Here is a 16,774-nt window from a genome sequence, read left to right as displayed (position 1 = left end):
GCGGCTCATCCTCGTTTCCGTGCGAGGTCGCCGGACGAGATCACAAAAGTCATCCCACTTGTTTACGTCTGTCAGCTCTCCCTTTTACCTGTTTCCTGACTCTTCCTGAAGGACAGAAAGAGGAAAGGAAGGGGCTGCACCGAGACAACGGTCCTTCGCGAGTATATACCTCTATTCTCGGTCCGATCGCGACATTTCTGATGGCCCAAGTAGGAGGCCGGCCAAGAGCGAATGTTTTTGAAAGTACGACCCATACAGTAACGTGTGCGTGGTGGCGTGCACTAAGGACGATGGGCTAACTGTTGTGGACTAGACTCATTCACCTCTGCGAATAAATAAGCACGCATTTGACGCACAGAACTATATCAGTATGCCAGCTGGGAAACTCCCTACGTGATCTATTTGTTGAAAGTATACCTGTCGCGGTGGCTCAGTGGCTTTCACGCATGACTGCTGATCCCAAAATCGCGGGTTCGATCTCTGCCGTGGCGGCCGTATTTGCACAGAGGCGAAGTACGAAAACTCCCGTGAGCTGTTCAATGGGAGCGCACGTTAAAGTGTCCCAAGTGGTCGAAATTTACCCACAGCCCTCCACTACAGCATCCCCACTGTCCATGCGCCGCCGCGGTGGCTCAGTGGTTATGGCGCTCGGCTGCTGGCCAGAAAGACGAGAGTTCGATCCCGACCGCGCAGGTCGAGTTTCGATGGAGGCGAAATTCCAGAGGTGATGTCAGTGAACGTTAAAAAGCGCCAGATCGTAGAAATTTCCGGAGCCCTTCACTACGGCGTCCCTCATAGCCTGAGTCGCTTTGGGACGTTAAACACCCATAAACATAAACCTAAACCGGAGCAGAATCGGCATTTGAGCTAGTTGGTATTGCATCTTGTAAAAATATACAAAGTGCACTCAGGACAACGGACAAGGAAGACTTGTCAATGAAACGCTTGTGTTGCTTGGCCTTCCTTGTCCGTTGTCCTGAGTGCGCTTTATATATTTTTACAAGATGAACCTAAACCATTGCTCGTGTGTCGCTTCGAGGTTACACCCCACAATTTAACATTAATATAAGCATTAAACCTGACGCTATGATAAGCCAAAGCAGTGAAGTTACTAAAATGTCGAGCCACCTGCTGCCAGCTTTCAGACAAAACTGCTCCCAGTGCTCCCAAAAACCGGCACACAGTGGAGAAAAAAAAAAGTTGCAAGGCGCCAGCAACAGCCGAATTCCCTGCTCTAAGGCGACGCCACCAACAATGAAAACTGGCCACTAGTCATGCAAGGTATGTTATTCGGAGTTTGGTATCTGGCAGGATCACACAGTGTCCTCTAACAAAAGATGTTAGTTCTCTGTGCTGCGTGAGTTTTGTAGTGTTGCACTGACACCTCCGTATTTCTGTATAATTTTGTTTCATTGATTCTACGTTGTTCTGCTCTTTTCGTGTTTTTTTTAACGCGCAGTACCAGTATTGTCTTCATTTGTACGCAATCTACCCACCGGCCACGATAGACAGAAGGCTGTTTTCAGGCGGCCCTAGCGACTAAACGAGATCTCGCAACGCCATTGGTGGCGCAACTAACCAGAGGTTGACCTCATTTTTTTCCTTGGTTAAAGGCGCGAAACACACACAGACACAAGGAAGGTAGACGGGACTGAGAGCGTGACGCTATCTGCTTTCTAATATCAAGGGCAAATGGTGGGGGGAACTTCTCGCGCTCTCCGCAAAAGCACACAAAGTTCATGGAGCGTTCTTGAAACTCGCGTCCCAAGGACCAAAACATATATTGCCTACCCACGCGAGCTAGAACAGAAGTACCTCTTTCGACTCTGGCTCATGAGCGCCGAGTGCTCGCAATAGAAAAAAATATTTGACTCTTAACCTGAAACACCTTACTTCATCATGAACTAAAAAAAATAGAAATAATAAAAATAAAAATAATGAAAAATAATAAAAAATGATAAATAACAAATAATAATAAATAATAATAAAAAGGAAGGAAAAGATTTTTGCTAGCCCCAGCATCTGTCATCGATACTGAGGCACCTGAGCTTGGGCAGCGGAAATAAAGGATATCAGGCAGAATGGAGAAATGAAATGAAAGAGGTGAGGAGACAGGAAGAGAGGACCGGGGGAAAGCTGTACACATATCGTATTATGGGAATACTTTGTGTATATTACCTCTCCCCCTATCCTCTCTTCCTGTCCCCTCACCTCTTTCATTTCATTTCTCCATTCTGCCTGCTATCCTATATTTCCGCTGCCCCAGCTCAGTTGCCTCAGTATCGATGGCAGATGGCGGGGCTAGCAAGAATCTGATCCTTCCTTGTACTATTATTTTAATAAACCACTAACACTACTACTACTAAAGCTGCCACTTGAAGAATTTTGTCCTCATCTGGAACACGAATACCTTCCGGCGTCTCCCGCTTTGGAGAAACACTCTAGCGGGGGCTGGGAATCGCGTTTTCTACTGTGATTTTCCATTTCAGATGGCTGACTTGTAAGCTTGCCGACCACTAGGGCTGCAAGCCGCCAAATGAACACCTCTTTTTGGCAATTCCTTCCTTTAAACTTTCCGATTGTTCCTCGAGGCATCATTTTGTCGATCGATTGGACTGCATAGCGCAAGGAGCCTAATGTTATAGACAAATGCATCAGAGTTCATCGGCATAGAGTACCACACAAAGCTGTGCTTTTATATTCAATGAACGCGAACTGGAAGCACTCGCAAACTGTTGCCCAACAGCCGCCTCTGTGGATGAGAAATATAATGAGAAATATAATTTGCTCAGTTTTGCTTACATGCGGTTGTACGGGTCGCGCAACCACTTCGCACTCCTAGCGGCGCTGTTTTAAATATACATCTCCTTCGAAATGACGCTTCGTACTTTCAGAACGTGCTCTAGGATGAATCTGGCTGCACTTCACGAAGGGACGACATTATAAGTGCACCGAGAAATCAGAAAAGTGTCTTGAAAACTTCTCCTTCCGTGTATTCGTACGGGCTCTGGCGGCAGGGAAAGACGGGCGAAAGAAACAAAACACACAGACAAGTGCCCGCAAGAATTAATTATCTTGGCCGAACAAGAGCGCTGTCGGGGTGGCAGACATAGCTGGGGTTGAGCTTTCCCTGCTAATGCTCGGGCTCGGTGCTACTAGCTTTTAGCATTTTAGTTTCCCGCTTTGTCTTTCACCTTTTACTGCTTTTGCCTTGTATTGGCGTTTTCATATCTAGCATTTTGTATCGATGCCCTGTTATTTAGTGGTTTTGAAGTTTCTTCTCTAGCCGTGTTATTGTTGCCGCTTTAGTCGTCATCTTCTTTTTTTTTTTGCTTATTTACTTTTAGTCTTCCGGCGCGGTTCTAGTGGCTTTTTGTGGCACGGTTCTCTCTTAGTGCGCTTGCCTCCCGAGGCAAGCTCCAAAGGTGGCAGAGGGCACCTTCTCGGTTCCATCAGTTGTTCGCCTCTTCTGCGTTCGTTATCTTCCTTGTCATGTTGGCTCTCATCGATGACCTTTTCCTTTTACATTGTCTAGATTCCGTTTTTTTTTTTACCGCTAGAGGTTCACCGTGTGCTGTGGTTTGCTTGTGGTTGGTTCTGATATTTTTAATCCTCACGCACGTTGTCTTATTTTGCGTGTCGTACCTGACGCCCATTTGCTGATTTTGTTTTTCGATCTTGCTTTTGCAGTTTTCGATGGTACTTCTGCCATGTATAAGTTCAGCATATCGGCGGCCATGCGCTAAAGTTGTCGCAGGCGCTTGTGCATGTGTTTTCTTTCTTTCGTCCACGTCTTTCCCTGCCGCGCCATTGCTCCCAGAGCATGTCGCACCACCTTGCCAAAACCATTAGCCTGTTCCCATGGAGCTAAGCCTAATTCTAATTTTAACCGCCAGTCCGAACCGCCTGCTGCGAACCCCCTTTTCACGTGAACATAGTGTCGGTCACTAAACCGCAACGAATTGATAACCAAAGTCACGTTTTTTTTTTTTTTACCTGGCACGATAAGTATTCTTTCACGCCTAACACCATCACACCCCTCCTCTTGTGCGGGAAAGCATACTGGGCCAATCAATCCTGCCTTAACTGTTTTCCCTCTCCGTCTTTCTCTCTCGACCGGATGCTTAAGGGGTAAAACGATTCGCACTGGGAAAGAGCTGTGGTTCGCCACCAGCCAATAATTAACAGTCCTAAATTTTATTAGAAAATATTACAAGTAACGTGCTGGCCACCCTGCGAGTAGCTTCATGCTTGCGGTGCCAAGCAAAGTCAGCACCCGATTGGTATCACTGCATGTCCCCTGTTCTCCTCAGCGCTGAGCCTTTTTGGAGAACGCCGTATTTTGTCGGGATTTACGAAGGGCAAAAAAACTGCAAATAGGTGGGTCTTTTCATGTGAACGAAACAAACACGACCGACCTCGAGGAGCGACCCCGCATGTCGGTTTTGCGTTTTGCGATCCGCGGTTTTTCATCACGCGGTCTACCGTTGATTTCCATGCGTGCAGGGGCTCTCCAGGCATACAACAGAGCTTCCCTAGGCGGTCCGCTGCCGCCGCGTCAGCCGTTTTTCCGCGCACTGCGCTGCTCCCGAGTGATAGACACAAATGCAGTCTGAACCGCACCAGCCCTCTCCGCTGAAGAGCCCGACGAGTTCCGCTGGCACAAATCAGCTGAGTCGTCAGTCCCTCGTCGCGGGAAGTCGGTGTACCAGCAAAGACGGCAGATTGGCACAAAAAACACAGGCGGTATGCTGACTGTACGACTTCTGTTTTGCGCTTTGGCACACGCTCGCTTATCCTGTACTCTCCGTCCTTCTCCATCATGCAAACCAGGGACGGCTCCAGCTTAAGTTTCCTCACTTAGCGATCATTAACGCGGACTCGCATCGCAAAACCCACGGGTGCCATTTCAAAAGCGGAGTCGATTGCCTTTACACAAATCGAGACCATAGGAACAAGGTGAAGCTGAGTTACTCGTCGAAATGCTGAGACTGAAGTTTTGGCTGCGTTTAAAAGCCAGAACGTTGTCACCTTTGAAGTTCTCGGCGATCTTCTGCAGAAAATGATCATGAACTACTGGCTGCGCAGAAAAATAAGTTGTATATGTAATAGACTTATAGACATATCGTTTTTATTCGGGATTCATTAGCGCGAAACCTACACTTCACGACGAAGGTTGCAAAAGCCACTTCATCGCTGAACCCTAACCTAAATAATTAAGTGAAATAAATATTGCCGCCACCGGGTTTCGAACCCACGTAGGCGCGAACAGATCAGCTTCGCTGGCCAGTGCACTATGCTGTCGCCGCAGCCGACTACGCCTCGTGTTATACTGCCACACACTGTCGCGCTGTGCATTGCGCGTCGACGCCTTCGTCAACTTCCATCTGCGGCGCGAACATATCGCATCAGATCAGCTTTACCTCAGGCTAATATCGTCGCTAGACGTGCCGACGACCTAACAAAGCAAAACCATGATCGAGCCAGGCGAAACAGGTGCTTTCGCACGTCTATTCGGTTTAAATACGTCAAAACAGAACTTTTTTTTTTAATTTCTAGCAATGGCCACTAGATAGGTGTCTAAATAAAAGAATTGGCGACTTTCGTCTACTTCTGGCCCTTCCGCAGCTTGACTACGAAAATGGCCGATAGTAAGGACATCTGTATTTAATTTTTTGGTTTTTTCTCGCTTAAAAAGGCTCAATTTTTGGATAAAGAAGCGTAGTTGGTATTCGAACACATCGATTCCGGCCAACTTCAGTTTGTCTTCGGTGCCCATTTTAGAGGAGAGGAGGAGGCCATGACCCAGCCTTCAGACCTACCAGGCAGTCCGCAACGCGCAACACTGGTTCGAAACATGTTTATTGTCGCCTGTGACATGAACACAGTTAAAGCAGAAGAGTTAACGAGCCTCAAACGGGGAGCAATCTCGTCGCGTCGTGATCTCCTTGATAAGGGGAAAGTTTACCATCTATTTATCCAAGTAGCTCACAGGATCCACACTTGGAACATTGTGCGAGGGGAGGGATTTCAATATTTTGTACCAACTATTAAACTCTCGCTTCAGAGCAGTCGGTGGGAGGTATTATCCTTGCGTTTTATAAAAGGCAGCTCTCGCCGTCGCGAGCTTCCGAGTGCTTTAAAGGAGATGAAATCTGTCGCAATATTCTCTCTTCGTAAATTCCCCGTGCTAAGCGCGGAATCAAGACAAGGCTCTTAACGAGGAAGTGACTCGACACGCTCGTGCTAGCATTTCTACCGCCGTGCTATACGCCATTCTTCAAGTAAGCACGAAACTAAGCGAGTAGGAGACCAAACTCGCGGCCAAGAACCAGTTCGCCTTAACGCGTTCTCGCCTGAGCTGCAAGCATTATTCAATCTCCTCCAAGCAGCACACAGGCCACAAGGCTGTCTCTTTTCCTGCAACATGATCGCTCATTTTGTTTTCATCTCCATTTATTCCCCGCATCCTCTTTTGTTCCGTTCCTTTCTCCCATCGCTCCCTTTCTTTCTACTTTATTCTCTTTCCTTTTGAGACTCCACTTTTTTATTTCTTTCCTGCTGACTTTTTTTTTCTTCCTCTCCTCTTCCTCCTTCCTTCCATCCTCGCTCTAATTCTTGCCTCATTCCGTTCCTTTTTTTCTGTCTTCCCTTTCTTTCGTACTGCTATCACCTTCTTTTATTTTCTCACTTTCTTCCTCCCCTTCTTCGCCTACATGCAATAGCCGCCTCCACTGCAAAAGACGATAAAGATTGCGTGCTCGCGAAAGGCCACTTTAATGCTGCGCAGAGAGCCTGGTTGAGGGCGTGCACTGAGCATACAGTGCCCGTCGCCTGCGCATTAGTCGTTCTCAGCTGTGGTAACCAGCGCGGGCTAGTAAGCCCGCAGATGGGCTCCGATAATAATAATAATTGGTTTTTTGGGGAAAGGAAATGGCGCAGTATCTGTCTCATATATCGTTGGACACCTGAACCGCGCCGTAAGGGGAGGGATAAGAGAGGAAGTGAAAGAAGAAAGGAAGAATTAGGTGCCGTAGTGGAGGGCTCCGGAATAATTTCGACCACCTGGGGATCTTTAACGTGCACTGACATCGCACAGCACACGGGCACCTTAGCGTTTTTCCTCCATAAAAACGCAGCCGCCGCGGTCGGGTTCGAACCTGGGAACTCCGGATCAGTAGTCGAGCGCCCTAACCACTGAGCCACCGCGGCGGGTGGGCTCCGATGCGCAAAACTCAGCTTTGCGAGCACAGTTATGCAGGCCGAGGTGCCGGTGCACTCATCGGCTGCGAATGTGTCGTTGGTTGTCGCGATGTACAGGGGCTCGGACGCCAGAACAGTACGAACTAGACTTCTACCCGCTTCGTACATTCCGCAAAGCAGCTGGGCTTCTCCGACAGAGAGGGCGGAGTTAGCACGAACCGACACGGGGGTGCGCCGTTGCTATGAGACTCCGGGAAATGGCGTCGCTGATTCCAGGAGACAGAGCCAAGGGAGGAGAATGACACGGAAAGAGAGGGAGAAAGAGAGAGAGGTTTCACGGTCCTATCGACGTCGAATAAATGCTTCGGCGTACGGCTACTTCCCGCGAACAACGCGAACGTCGGATATACTTTACACAGCCAGACATCGCCTTGTATGGCATTCCTGTCTCTTCTATCTTGTCTGCCGCCATCCCTCTTCCACTTTTTCTTTATCATTTATCCCCCTATCTTCCATTGAGAAAAAAAAGAAGCAGCAGGTTGCCGAAAACACCGTAATTACACCATTAGGTGAGCGAACGCTCCCGTCATAACGATGGGCCTCGCTCAAGCTGCATGTGCCTTGTCCGCGACAATAGAAGATTTATCGCACGAAGAACTGAGTTGCCTGCTTTCAGGCGTTCCTTTCTCTTTTGGTCTTTGTAATCTTTATTTAGGTGGAGGGTGAGGCAAAGAGAATCAGTCCCACTCCACCACTCGTGCATAGACCGGTCATTTACAAAATATCCCTTATGCTCGGTTAATAAGCAAGTGTCAAAGTGCTCCCAAACGAGCTGGGCCGATAAAGGGGGCGGGTGCCTGAGCGGCCCAGGGTAGTAGTTTCTGCGAAAACTCAAACGCATCTTCGGCGTGGTTCTCCGAAAGAGTGCGCCCTCAGCTCATTCATCCTCCTCAATGTCTCATCCCTTTCTTCAAAACATGTCTGGGTTCGCTCTTTTCATCTCTCCGCGAGCGCCCTGTTTCCGATGGAGTGCGAGGTGGCTTTTGGGCCTGATTATTCATCCCAGCTGTTCAGCTTCTGTTTCATGAAAGCGTGCTACGAGGGCCTTCCTCGATTGCTTATTCGCTACAGTCGCCGCTACTGGGCATTTGGGATATCACTGGGACAAGAATGTATGGACAAATGTCGCAAACCTAAAGAGTGTGGGGCGTTTTTGAAGCTGTGACAGCGTGCAGACACAAGTATTCCGCGGTCATCTGCCAAAAATTACATATCAAGAACTACGTCTCAGCGGCTCGGTCAGCGAACAGTTCAACTAAACCACGATTACTAAATTCGAATGTACAGAAAAAAATTGGAGGGGACACTTAAACACCACCTTAAGGGTATGACGCGATATATTTATGGTCTAAGGCCATATATGCAGAAATGGTCATTATCTGCTTAACCTGAGAGTCCTCATACCACTCCTGGCGCAGTGTTGCACAGGCGCTGCCACCGGTGGGGTTTATACGACCTAGGTTGCTCTTACCGAGAAACCTCTAGAGACCAATCATTGATTGAAGTGCTACCTGCCACGGTGCGCACTTCGTACAAAAACCGGGGAGGACGGTTGTGATGGCGTCACAAGCTGACGTGACTTAGGTGGCTCACCTGCTTCCTAGGTTGCTTCTCTGGGGAATTCTGTGCATTTTTCGCCCACAGTCAACGACGCTGATCACACGGACGGCGACGCAGGATTTTCTGCCCTACGAGCTTCTCAACGCTGTCACGCTAATACTTTGAGGACGGACACTTCTACAGATGCGTCATTCTCTTCTAATCCATGAGCGCCGGCCGTGGCGTGCAAGATTATCGCGGTCGCTGTCTCTACAGGTCGCTTTCAGCACAGTGGCACAACATTTAGCCGTGTCAGTGAAGACACCCTACAGCGCCGTGCTAGCAATGTGCAAATAATGAAGCAGCCGCTCTATACTCACGGCAGTACTTGTCATCGCAGCAGCGGTCGGCGTCAGCAAGGCGCACCAGCTTCTGGTTCTCGTGGCAGACCGGGTCCGGGGGGCACACCTCGCGTTGGCAGTCGGCGCGGCCGCCCTTCTTGCACGTGCAGCGCGTGCACCGGTCTTTCTGCCACTCGTCGCCCACCTGCACGAAATATGAGGACAGCGGCGAGTGCATTCCATCTGTAGAACAACTTCTAAATGAGCGCCCTTTCGGAGGGCTAAATGAATTACCGCCTCTGTGCGGCCAATTGTCCCGACACCTTTCATACTGTTGAAATACGGGAAAATCTGCCGAAGTTTGCCAAACATTTAGTTTTTGCCTCGAAACATCACGCTGTGTATCGCGAACTTGAACAACACACATTCCTTCGCTCATGTATAGACAAAATTCTTTCACCCTCGCACGCAGGCTGCGGCCGCGCTCCTACTCTCGACACCAGTCGCCATCTGTCGGCGCGCGCTGCGCAGTGTAGCTGCCGCAGCCCCGCAATCTCCAAAGAAACGCCCGCACCGCGGAACGCCTGTCGGTGGAAAATGGCTGAAACGGCCCAGGATTCTGGTCTCCTATGCGAAACCACATGGACTGCATAAGTGGCCATCACCAATGTTTTATAAGAAAATTGCGCTAGTTTGCGAGTATGCGAACGGAGTGTCAGCAAAAGTATTTTTCTCGAAAAAAACGTTTTCCTCACGTGAAAGCGCTTTGAAGTTTCCGCGAAAAGGCTAAATTAGTTGGTGTTATAAATTTTTAAATAAAATGTAGAACAGAGTACAATGATATTTTATTCTGTAATATTTCAGTTCTGTTGTTCTTTCATCCGAGTCGATTTATGAAGTCATGCAAGAACGTTCCGCATTTTTTGCGGAGGTTCACTAAAAAAGCAGAAAGTGTGGCGTTTTAAGAAACTTTCCACTTAATCGTCGTTAACGTCTCAGCGAAAATGTTTTCCTGCTTTCGCCTCTTGCTGTAGCTTTGGCTAAAATAAATTAAAATTGTTAAACAGAATGCCTTTAAAGAAAATCAATTCACAGTTCGCAAAAAGTGACATTTTTCTGAGGTTAGAGCAAAATTAAGGATCAAGTCTTATTATATAAAAATGCGTGTGGCAGCTCATAATGCACAGCAACTTCGTTGCTTGTAATTCAGAAGTTTTAAATCGAATAAATTTTGTTTAAAGCAATAAAAGAAGTTTTAAGTCTGCAGCTGCGTTTCGATGGAGGCGAAAACACAAAAGACGCCCGCGTGCTGTGCAAAGTAAGTGCACGTTAAAGATCCCCTGGTGGTCGAAATAATTCCGGAGCCCTCCACTGCGGCACCTCTTTCATCTTTTCTTCATTCCCTCCCTTCTTTATCCCTTTCCTTACGGCGTGGTTCGGGTGTCCACCGAGATTGTGAGACAGTTACTCAAAACCAATTTTCAATTTTTTTTTCTTCAACCAGCCTCCTCAGTAGATAATGTCGAACTGTCTTCACTGCAGAATGCGTGCTATCGTGCTCATTACGACCCCGCCGCGGTGGCTCAGTGGTTAGGGCGCTCTACTACTGATCCGGAGTTCCCGGGTTCGAACCCGACCGCGGCGGCTGCGTTTTTATGGAGGAAAAACGCTAAGGCGCCCGTGTGCTGTGCGATGTCAGTGCACGTTAAAGATCCCCAGGTGGTCGAAATTATTCCGGAGCCCTCCACTACGGCCCCTCTCTCTTCCCTTTTTCTTTCACTCCCTCCCTTATCCCTTCCCTTACGGCGTGGTTCAGGTGTCCAACGATATATGAGACAGATACTGCGCCATTTCCTTTCCCCCCCCAAACCAATTATTATTATTATTATTGCTCATTACGAACTGCAACACACAAGATGTGACAGCACATTTGACAGAGAGCCACAGTGCACATTAGTGCAATGGAAATAGCTGGCGGGGCGGCACTTACTATTGCGCTCAATATAGCTTACAAAGCGTCCCCTGGGAACGAACTGAAGTTTCCGCTTTATGCCAAATTAATGTCCAGTGTCAAATAGCACCCGACATGCACTAAAATTGCGTATACTTTCTTGTTTATATCGACATTTAACTCCAACCATTTTAGCACCATTGGGTTCGCATTGCTTCGAGAACTGAGCTCCTATCACATCTGGTGCGTTTCACTTAATATTGAGCATGATAGTACGTGTTCAGCAGTGTAGACACAGCTCGGAAGTATTAGTCGAGGAGGATGGTTGCAGATTTCAAAAAGTTTTCTTGCCTCAAACAAAATTTGCTCGAATTAAAATTTTTAGATTAGAAGCAACGAAAAAGAGCAATCTCTCGTATTTTCACCAGGAGGGCCTTGAACCATATTTAGGTCTGAACCTGAAAAAAGTGTCATATTTTTATATGCTTGGAAGTGATTTTCTCAAAAATTACCGTGTTAGACAATTTGAATTTGATTTTAGCACAAACTACAGCAACAACTGAAGGTGGAAAAATATCATTGTGGCTGCCATAACTACGTTTCTAAAGACGCCACATTTTTTGCTTTTTTACGGAACGAAGAAAGCGCTGAAAATTCTTTCAAGACTTCACTAATGAAGTCAGGCGAAAGAACAGCACATGTGAAATATTCTAAAAAAATTATTCTTTTACTACGTTTCTCAGCAGATTTCAAAATTTTTTAACTCAAACCGACTTTTGCTTCTTCGCGGAAACTTCATAGAGCACTCACGCGAGGAATACATTTTTTTTTCGAGAAAAATACTTCAGTTGAACGGCCATTCACATAATCGCCAAGTAGCCCAGCCTTTTTTTTTTTTTTTCTAAAGAATCGTCGGTGGCCGCTTTCGCGGTCTCGGACGTTGCGCGCGGAATGAACCATAGTATGCAACGCCTAGTCAAGAGTGACGCCTGCACTGCTTAGTTGTTCTGATTTTAGAACCACCAATCTGCGCCGAGAATTACACTCGGAAATCAAACAAGTCTTGCCTACGAAAATGAGCTGCTGGCCTTAAAGGCATGGTTTTGAAGCTTGTACTCAATACCAACCGCTTTAGGTTCTCGTGTCATAAACGCTCCAGATTTCCTGTCAGTGCGGAATACATCCAGCTGAGGATTAGAAACTATGCTCTTAGCAAACGGAAACAGCGCCTAAAGAAGTGCGAGCTGAAAAGCGCCTGAAAGTAAATGATTTCTGCACTGGTAACAACCCGTGAGATAACAGAAGAGAAATAAAGGAACAGAGAAAGCGCCATCGGCTTCTTCTGATCCCGCAATTCATGAATCTGCTCGCACCCTGTATGTCGCGCCAGTACAAGCTGCCATCGCGTTCATCTTTGAGCGCCGTACTTCCTCGCCGGTCGATATTTCACACCGCCGCCTGCATTAACAACGGGTCTTCGACTTTGTACATTGGCTACTTGTTTTGGAAACACGCCGAATCTCAATCAGATAGAAGCAGAGAAACACGTGTCCCAAGCTTATTATCCAACCTTTTGTAATGCAATTTCGGTCGGGTTCGTCTTCTCATCCCATCTCCGTTTCATACGCATCCTAAGCCCACATTTCCACCACCACCCCCTTCTTCTTCGCATTCACTCCCATTTACTCGACATGAAAACCGACGCGCGAAAGCACGGACCCCGGTTGCCTAATTTCGTAGACGGTGTTTATGTTCTTATTCGCCTTCTGGTCTCCGATTTCGGTCCGCCCCTGAGCAACACAATAGCCGCGAACAATGGCCCTCGACTGAGCTGCTCCTCGCGGCACAATTGCGGCTTTGTGATACGAGCCCGGAGCTCAGGCGGCGGAGAGTGAAGCCCGCCAGGCGTCGCCTCTGTCGCAATGCAGTAACCGCCTCCGAACTGCTCTTAAGGGAGCAGGGAAACAGAAGGCCGCTGTTAGCCTATGGAGCACACCCTAGGTCTTTTGGAGAATGTTGGAGAAAGCCGACCAAGGCTAGGCGCAAGCCGTGCGTAGTTGTGACGGAGAGAGCCAGCTCCTGTGATTATGACAGGAGTTTCTTATTTTTTTAGAAAAAGATAGAATACGAGTAATTTAGCTTTGCTACTGAATCGAATTTCAACACTGTAGCTAAAAGTAGAACTGAATTCGTATAGAATAGTGAAAGAACGGAGTGCAACACGAATCGACTGTTTTACGAATATTCGCAAGTTCGGGACAATATCCCTTCATGAGCAGTGTGACTACAAACAGCCTTAAAATAGCGAAGCACTAGAGGCGGCGCTGTGGTCCGGCGCTGTAAGGCAGGGAGTTAACTCTGAAAAGACGCAGTACTGGCAAAAATGTTATTTAAGAACAATTAACTCCTAACTACTCAACTGCTAAAGTGGTAAAACTTAATTACAGTTGACTTTCGCGTCTGCCAATGACTGCGAATAAACAAGCTACTTCCACATCTCAGTAAATAACAGGCTAAAGCCGATCGCGACAGCAAGCTGTGCATTTCGGAGGGGACAACGATAGAAAGAGGACAGAGAAGAATCAGACCATTCGAGAATAAGAACAGAGTCGCCAACGGGAACAGCATGGACAGTTGAAAGCTGGCACCTATCATGAGCGGAAAGACGAGAGGAAGTATATGAGCTGCACATACTACTGACAACAGCTCCATGGTGTAGCTGACAGGACGAGCAGTATGCAGGAGAGAGAGAGACGCAAGGTGAGGGTACAGTCTCTGGTAACGTGGGACGTACTACGCTACACTGCGTCAACATACACTGCAGCGAAGGGCTGGGCACGCCTGCTTGTTATAAAAAGCTAGAAACGAAGAAATGCCGAGGAGAGGAGGGAACGCAGTGGTTAAACCTGGCACTGACAAACTAAGCTCGAATTAATTCTGCAGACGTGAAACAAAAAGTAATGGCATGCCAACGGTAGCCAGGTGAGACTCTGCGCGTTCGCGGGATTTGGCAGATGCCAGAGTTTCCGATTCAAGGGGTTGGCAATGCGAGAAAGACTCTGGGGAATTTCGCAAAGCTTCGGGAAGTACTTGGGAACTGCGATGAATCAAAGCAGCTGCAAAGAAGGCCAATGCTTCGGAAGACGAAACTGGTAAAAACATAAACCGTCTGAAGTGGAACATGTCTAGTCTCCGATAAAGAGGGGTCAAAGAGGCTGGCCTGCACACCAAATGGGACAGCGAAACACAAGTGTCGACACCAGCAGCCCATCTCGCAAGTAAAGTCGACGACCATTTTTCGGCACACATCCCAGCTTCACCGCCATTCAATTCAATCGACTGGCGGGAAATCTTTAAATCCAATTTTCTTGCCGATGCGTCTTTTGCTGCCTGTCAACATAGCTAGAAAGAAACCAACTTTTACTGAACGCGCTTGTTGGAGGCAATTGTTCGCACTGTCCCTTCAATGCTTCGTTTTTGATTCAGGCAACGCGAGTAATGCACGCGCCATGCAGTCTTAAAATCGGAGTTTTTCATGCTCGTTCCACTGGCCCAAACCAGAGTAATGTGAGATGACAGCTAATGTGACACATGCGATAGAAGCCACTGTCTGCAGGTTTTCGCACAACTTGCAAGCAGAAAGCATAGAAAATAATTCACCGACGGCGACCAAGAAATAATTCAAATTTCACTCGAGAAATAGCGAGAGAGGCCACGCTGTCAGTCAGGGGTCAGATCTAAGCCCCGAGATATCGGTTGGTCCTTGTCCTTATTTCAGTAATCTGTTCAGTCGCCGATTTCCAAATGCCGCATGTACAGAGCTTGCGCGGCGCGCTTAAGCAGGCGTCCATGGTGCGCAACAACATGGCAGTACCAACGCGTCGCGGTCTCACGAGCACGACAATCCTGTTGTCCGATAAAGACCTCCGCCCCGAGACCTGGCGGAAGGGACTCTGTCAGCGCCCCCAAGTTCACAGAACAGAGCAGCGTATGCGACTAAACCTGAACCCCTTTTTCCTATCATGCACATTATATATATATATATATATATATATATATATATATATATATATATATATATATATATATATATATATATATATATATATATATATATATATATATATATATATATATATACATACATACATACATACATACATACATACATACATACATACATACATACATACATACATACATACATACATACATACATACATACATACATACATACATACCGGGTGTTTCAGTAAACACTTTCAAAATTTTTATTAAAGATAAGGTTCTTGGGGCAAAAAATAAAACTTTTGTGGCGTAGTATTACCAGTGTTGGCGGACACCAGAAAGCCGGTGAATCGTCAAACATATGGCGCTGGTGAACACTCTCAAGGTTCGCTTAGACGCAAAAACACAATACCCACGAAAGCAGCAGATTGGATAGCCGTTGCACCCGCCGCGGTGGCTCAGTGGTTAGGGCGCTCGACTACTGATCCGGAGTTCCCGGGTTCGAACCCGACCGCGGCGGCTGCGTTTTTATGGAGGAAAAACGCTGAGGCGCCCGTATGCTGTGCGATGTCAGTGCACGTTAAAGATCCCCAGGTGGTCGAAATTATTCCGGAGCCCTCCACTACGGCGCCTATTTCTTCCTTTCTTCTTTCACTCCCTCCTTTATCCCTTCCCTCACGGCGCGGTTCAGGTGTCCAATGATATATGAGACAGATACTGCGCCATTTCCGTTCCCCAAAAACAAATTATTATTATTATTATTATTATTATTATTATTATTATTATTATTATTATTATTATTATTATTATTATTATTATTATTATTATTATTATTATTATTATTATTATTATTATTATTATAGCCGTTGCCGTAGCTCAGTTGGTAGAGCACCGGATGTGCAATTCGGAGGTCATGGGTTCAGATCCCACCGGCGGCATTGTTGTTTTTTCTGCTGCTTTAGAAGGAATTTTCTTTAAGCGACAGATTAATCGAAGTATTATACTACCATAGATTCGCACTGCAAATTAAAAAAATAGAAACATTCCTTTGTGCACCTTGGTTTCGGTGACTGTTGGCCTTCGTCAGTGTGTCAGGCCTTCGTCAGAGTGATACTCTGGCGAAGGCCAGACCCTGGTCGAAACGTTAGAATAAAGACACTTTTTCCACCGTGCGCCCACTCTATTGCGTTTATGTTGTACCGGATCCATCCGACCTTCACCCCCTGCTTATATATATATATATATATATATATATATATATATATATATATATATATATATATATATATATATATATATATATATATATATATATATATATATAAGCAGCCTTTTTTTCGAGGCAGCGATGCTCCCCCTAGCGTAAGAAGGGTCGTGCCACACGAAGCTGTTCCAAACATGCCAGTTCAGTTAAGCGCACTTTTTTCGTTTTTTTGAGCTAATGTTGTCAGCTCAGCGCGGTAACAGGGAAGGGTAGAGCCCGCTAGCGCCCTTAAGCTTCGACGCTATAGTCTGTGTTGTCGCTAGTCCTGTCTGTCTTCTCTTTTTTGTGCTCCAAGAGCCGCTTTCGTCCGTTCGCGTATTATGGCTCGCCCACGACGCTACCTGAGAGGCCACTCGTCGACGCTTCCGAGAAGTGCCGCCGGGTCTGTCAGGTGAAATTGGACGTCGA

The 16,774-nt window shown here is 46.9% G+C and overlaps 1 protein-coding gene and 1 non-coding gene across 3 annotated transcripts in view; one reads left to right on the top strand and one right to left on the bottom strand.

Moving 5' to 3' along the window:
- Window positions 1–16,774, bottom strand: part of LOC144106577 (uncharacterized) — a 216,305-nt gene that overhangs the window by 30,159 nt on the left and 169,372 nt on the right. For both annotated transcript variants that reach the window (XM_077639422.1, XM_077639423.1), the window contains exon 67: window positions 9,183–9,348. In XM_077639422.1, the coding sequence (XP_077495548.1) occupies window positions 9,183–9,348 (166 nt within the window). The remainder of the gene's footprint in view (window positions 1–9,182; window positions 9,349–16,774) is intronic.
- On the top strand, window positions 15,965–16,040 carry TRNAA-UGC (transfer RNA alanine (anticodon UGC)). Its single transcript has one exon. It is a non-coding gene; the product is annotated as a tRNA-Ala (tRNA).

The sequence above is a fragment of the Amblyomma americanum genome, chromosome 10, assembly GCF_052857255.1.
Source record: "Amblyomma americanum isolate KBUSLIRL-KWMA chromosome 10, ASM5285725v1, whole genome shotgun sequence".
Taxonomy (NCBI): domain Eukaryota; kingdom Metazoa; phylum Arthropoda; class Arachnida; order Ixodida; family Ixodidae; genus Amblyomma; species Amblyomma americanum.
The sequence above is the reverse complement of the archived record's forward strand: the minus strand, read 5'-3'. Positions and strand labels throughout refer to the sequence as shown.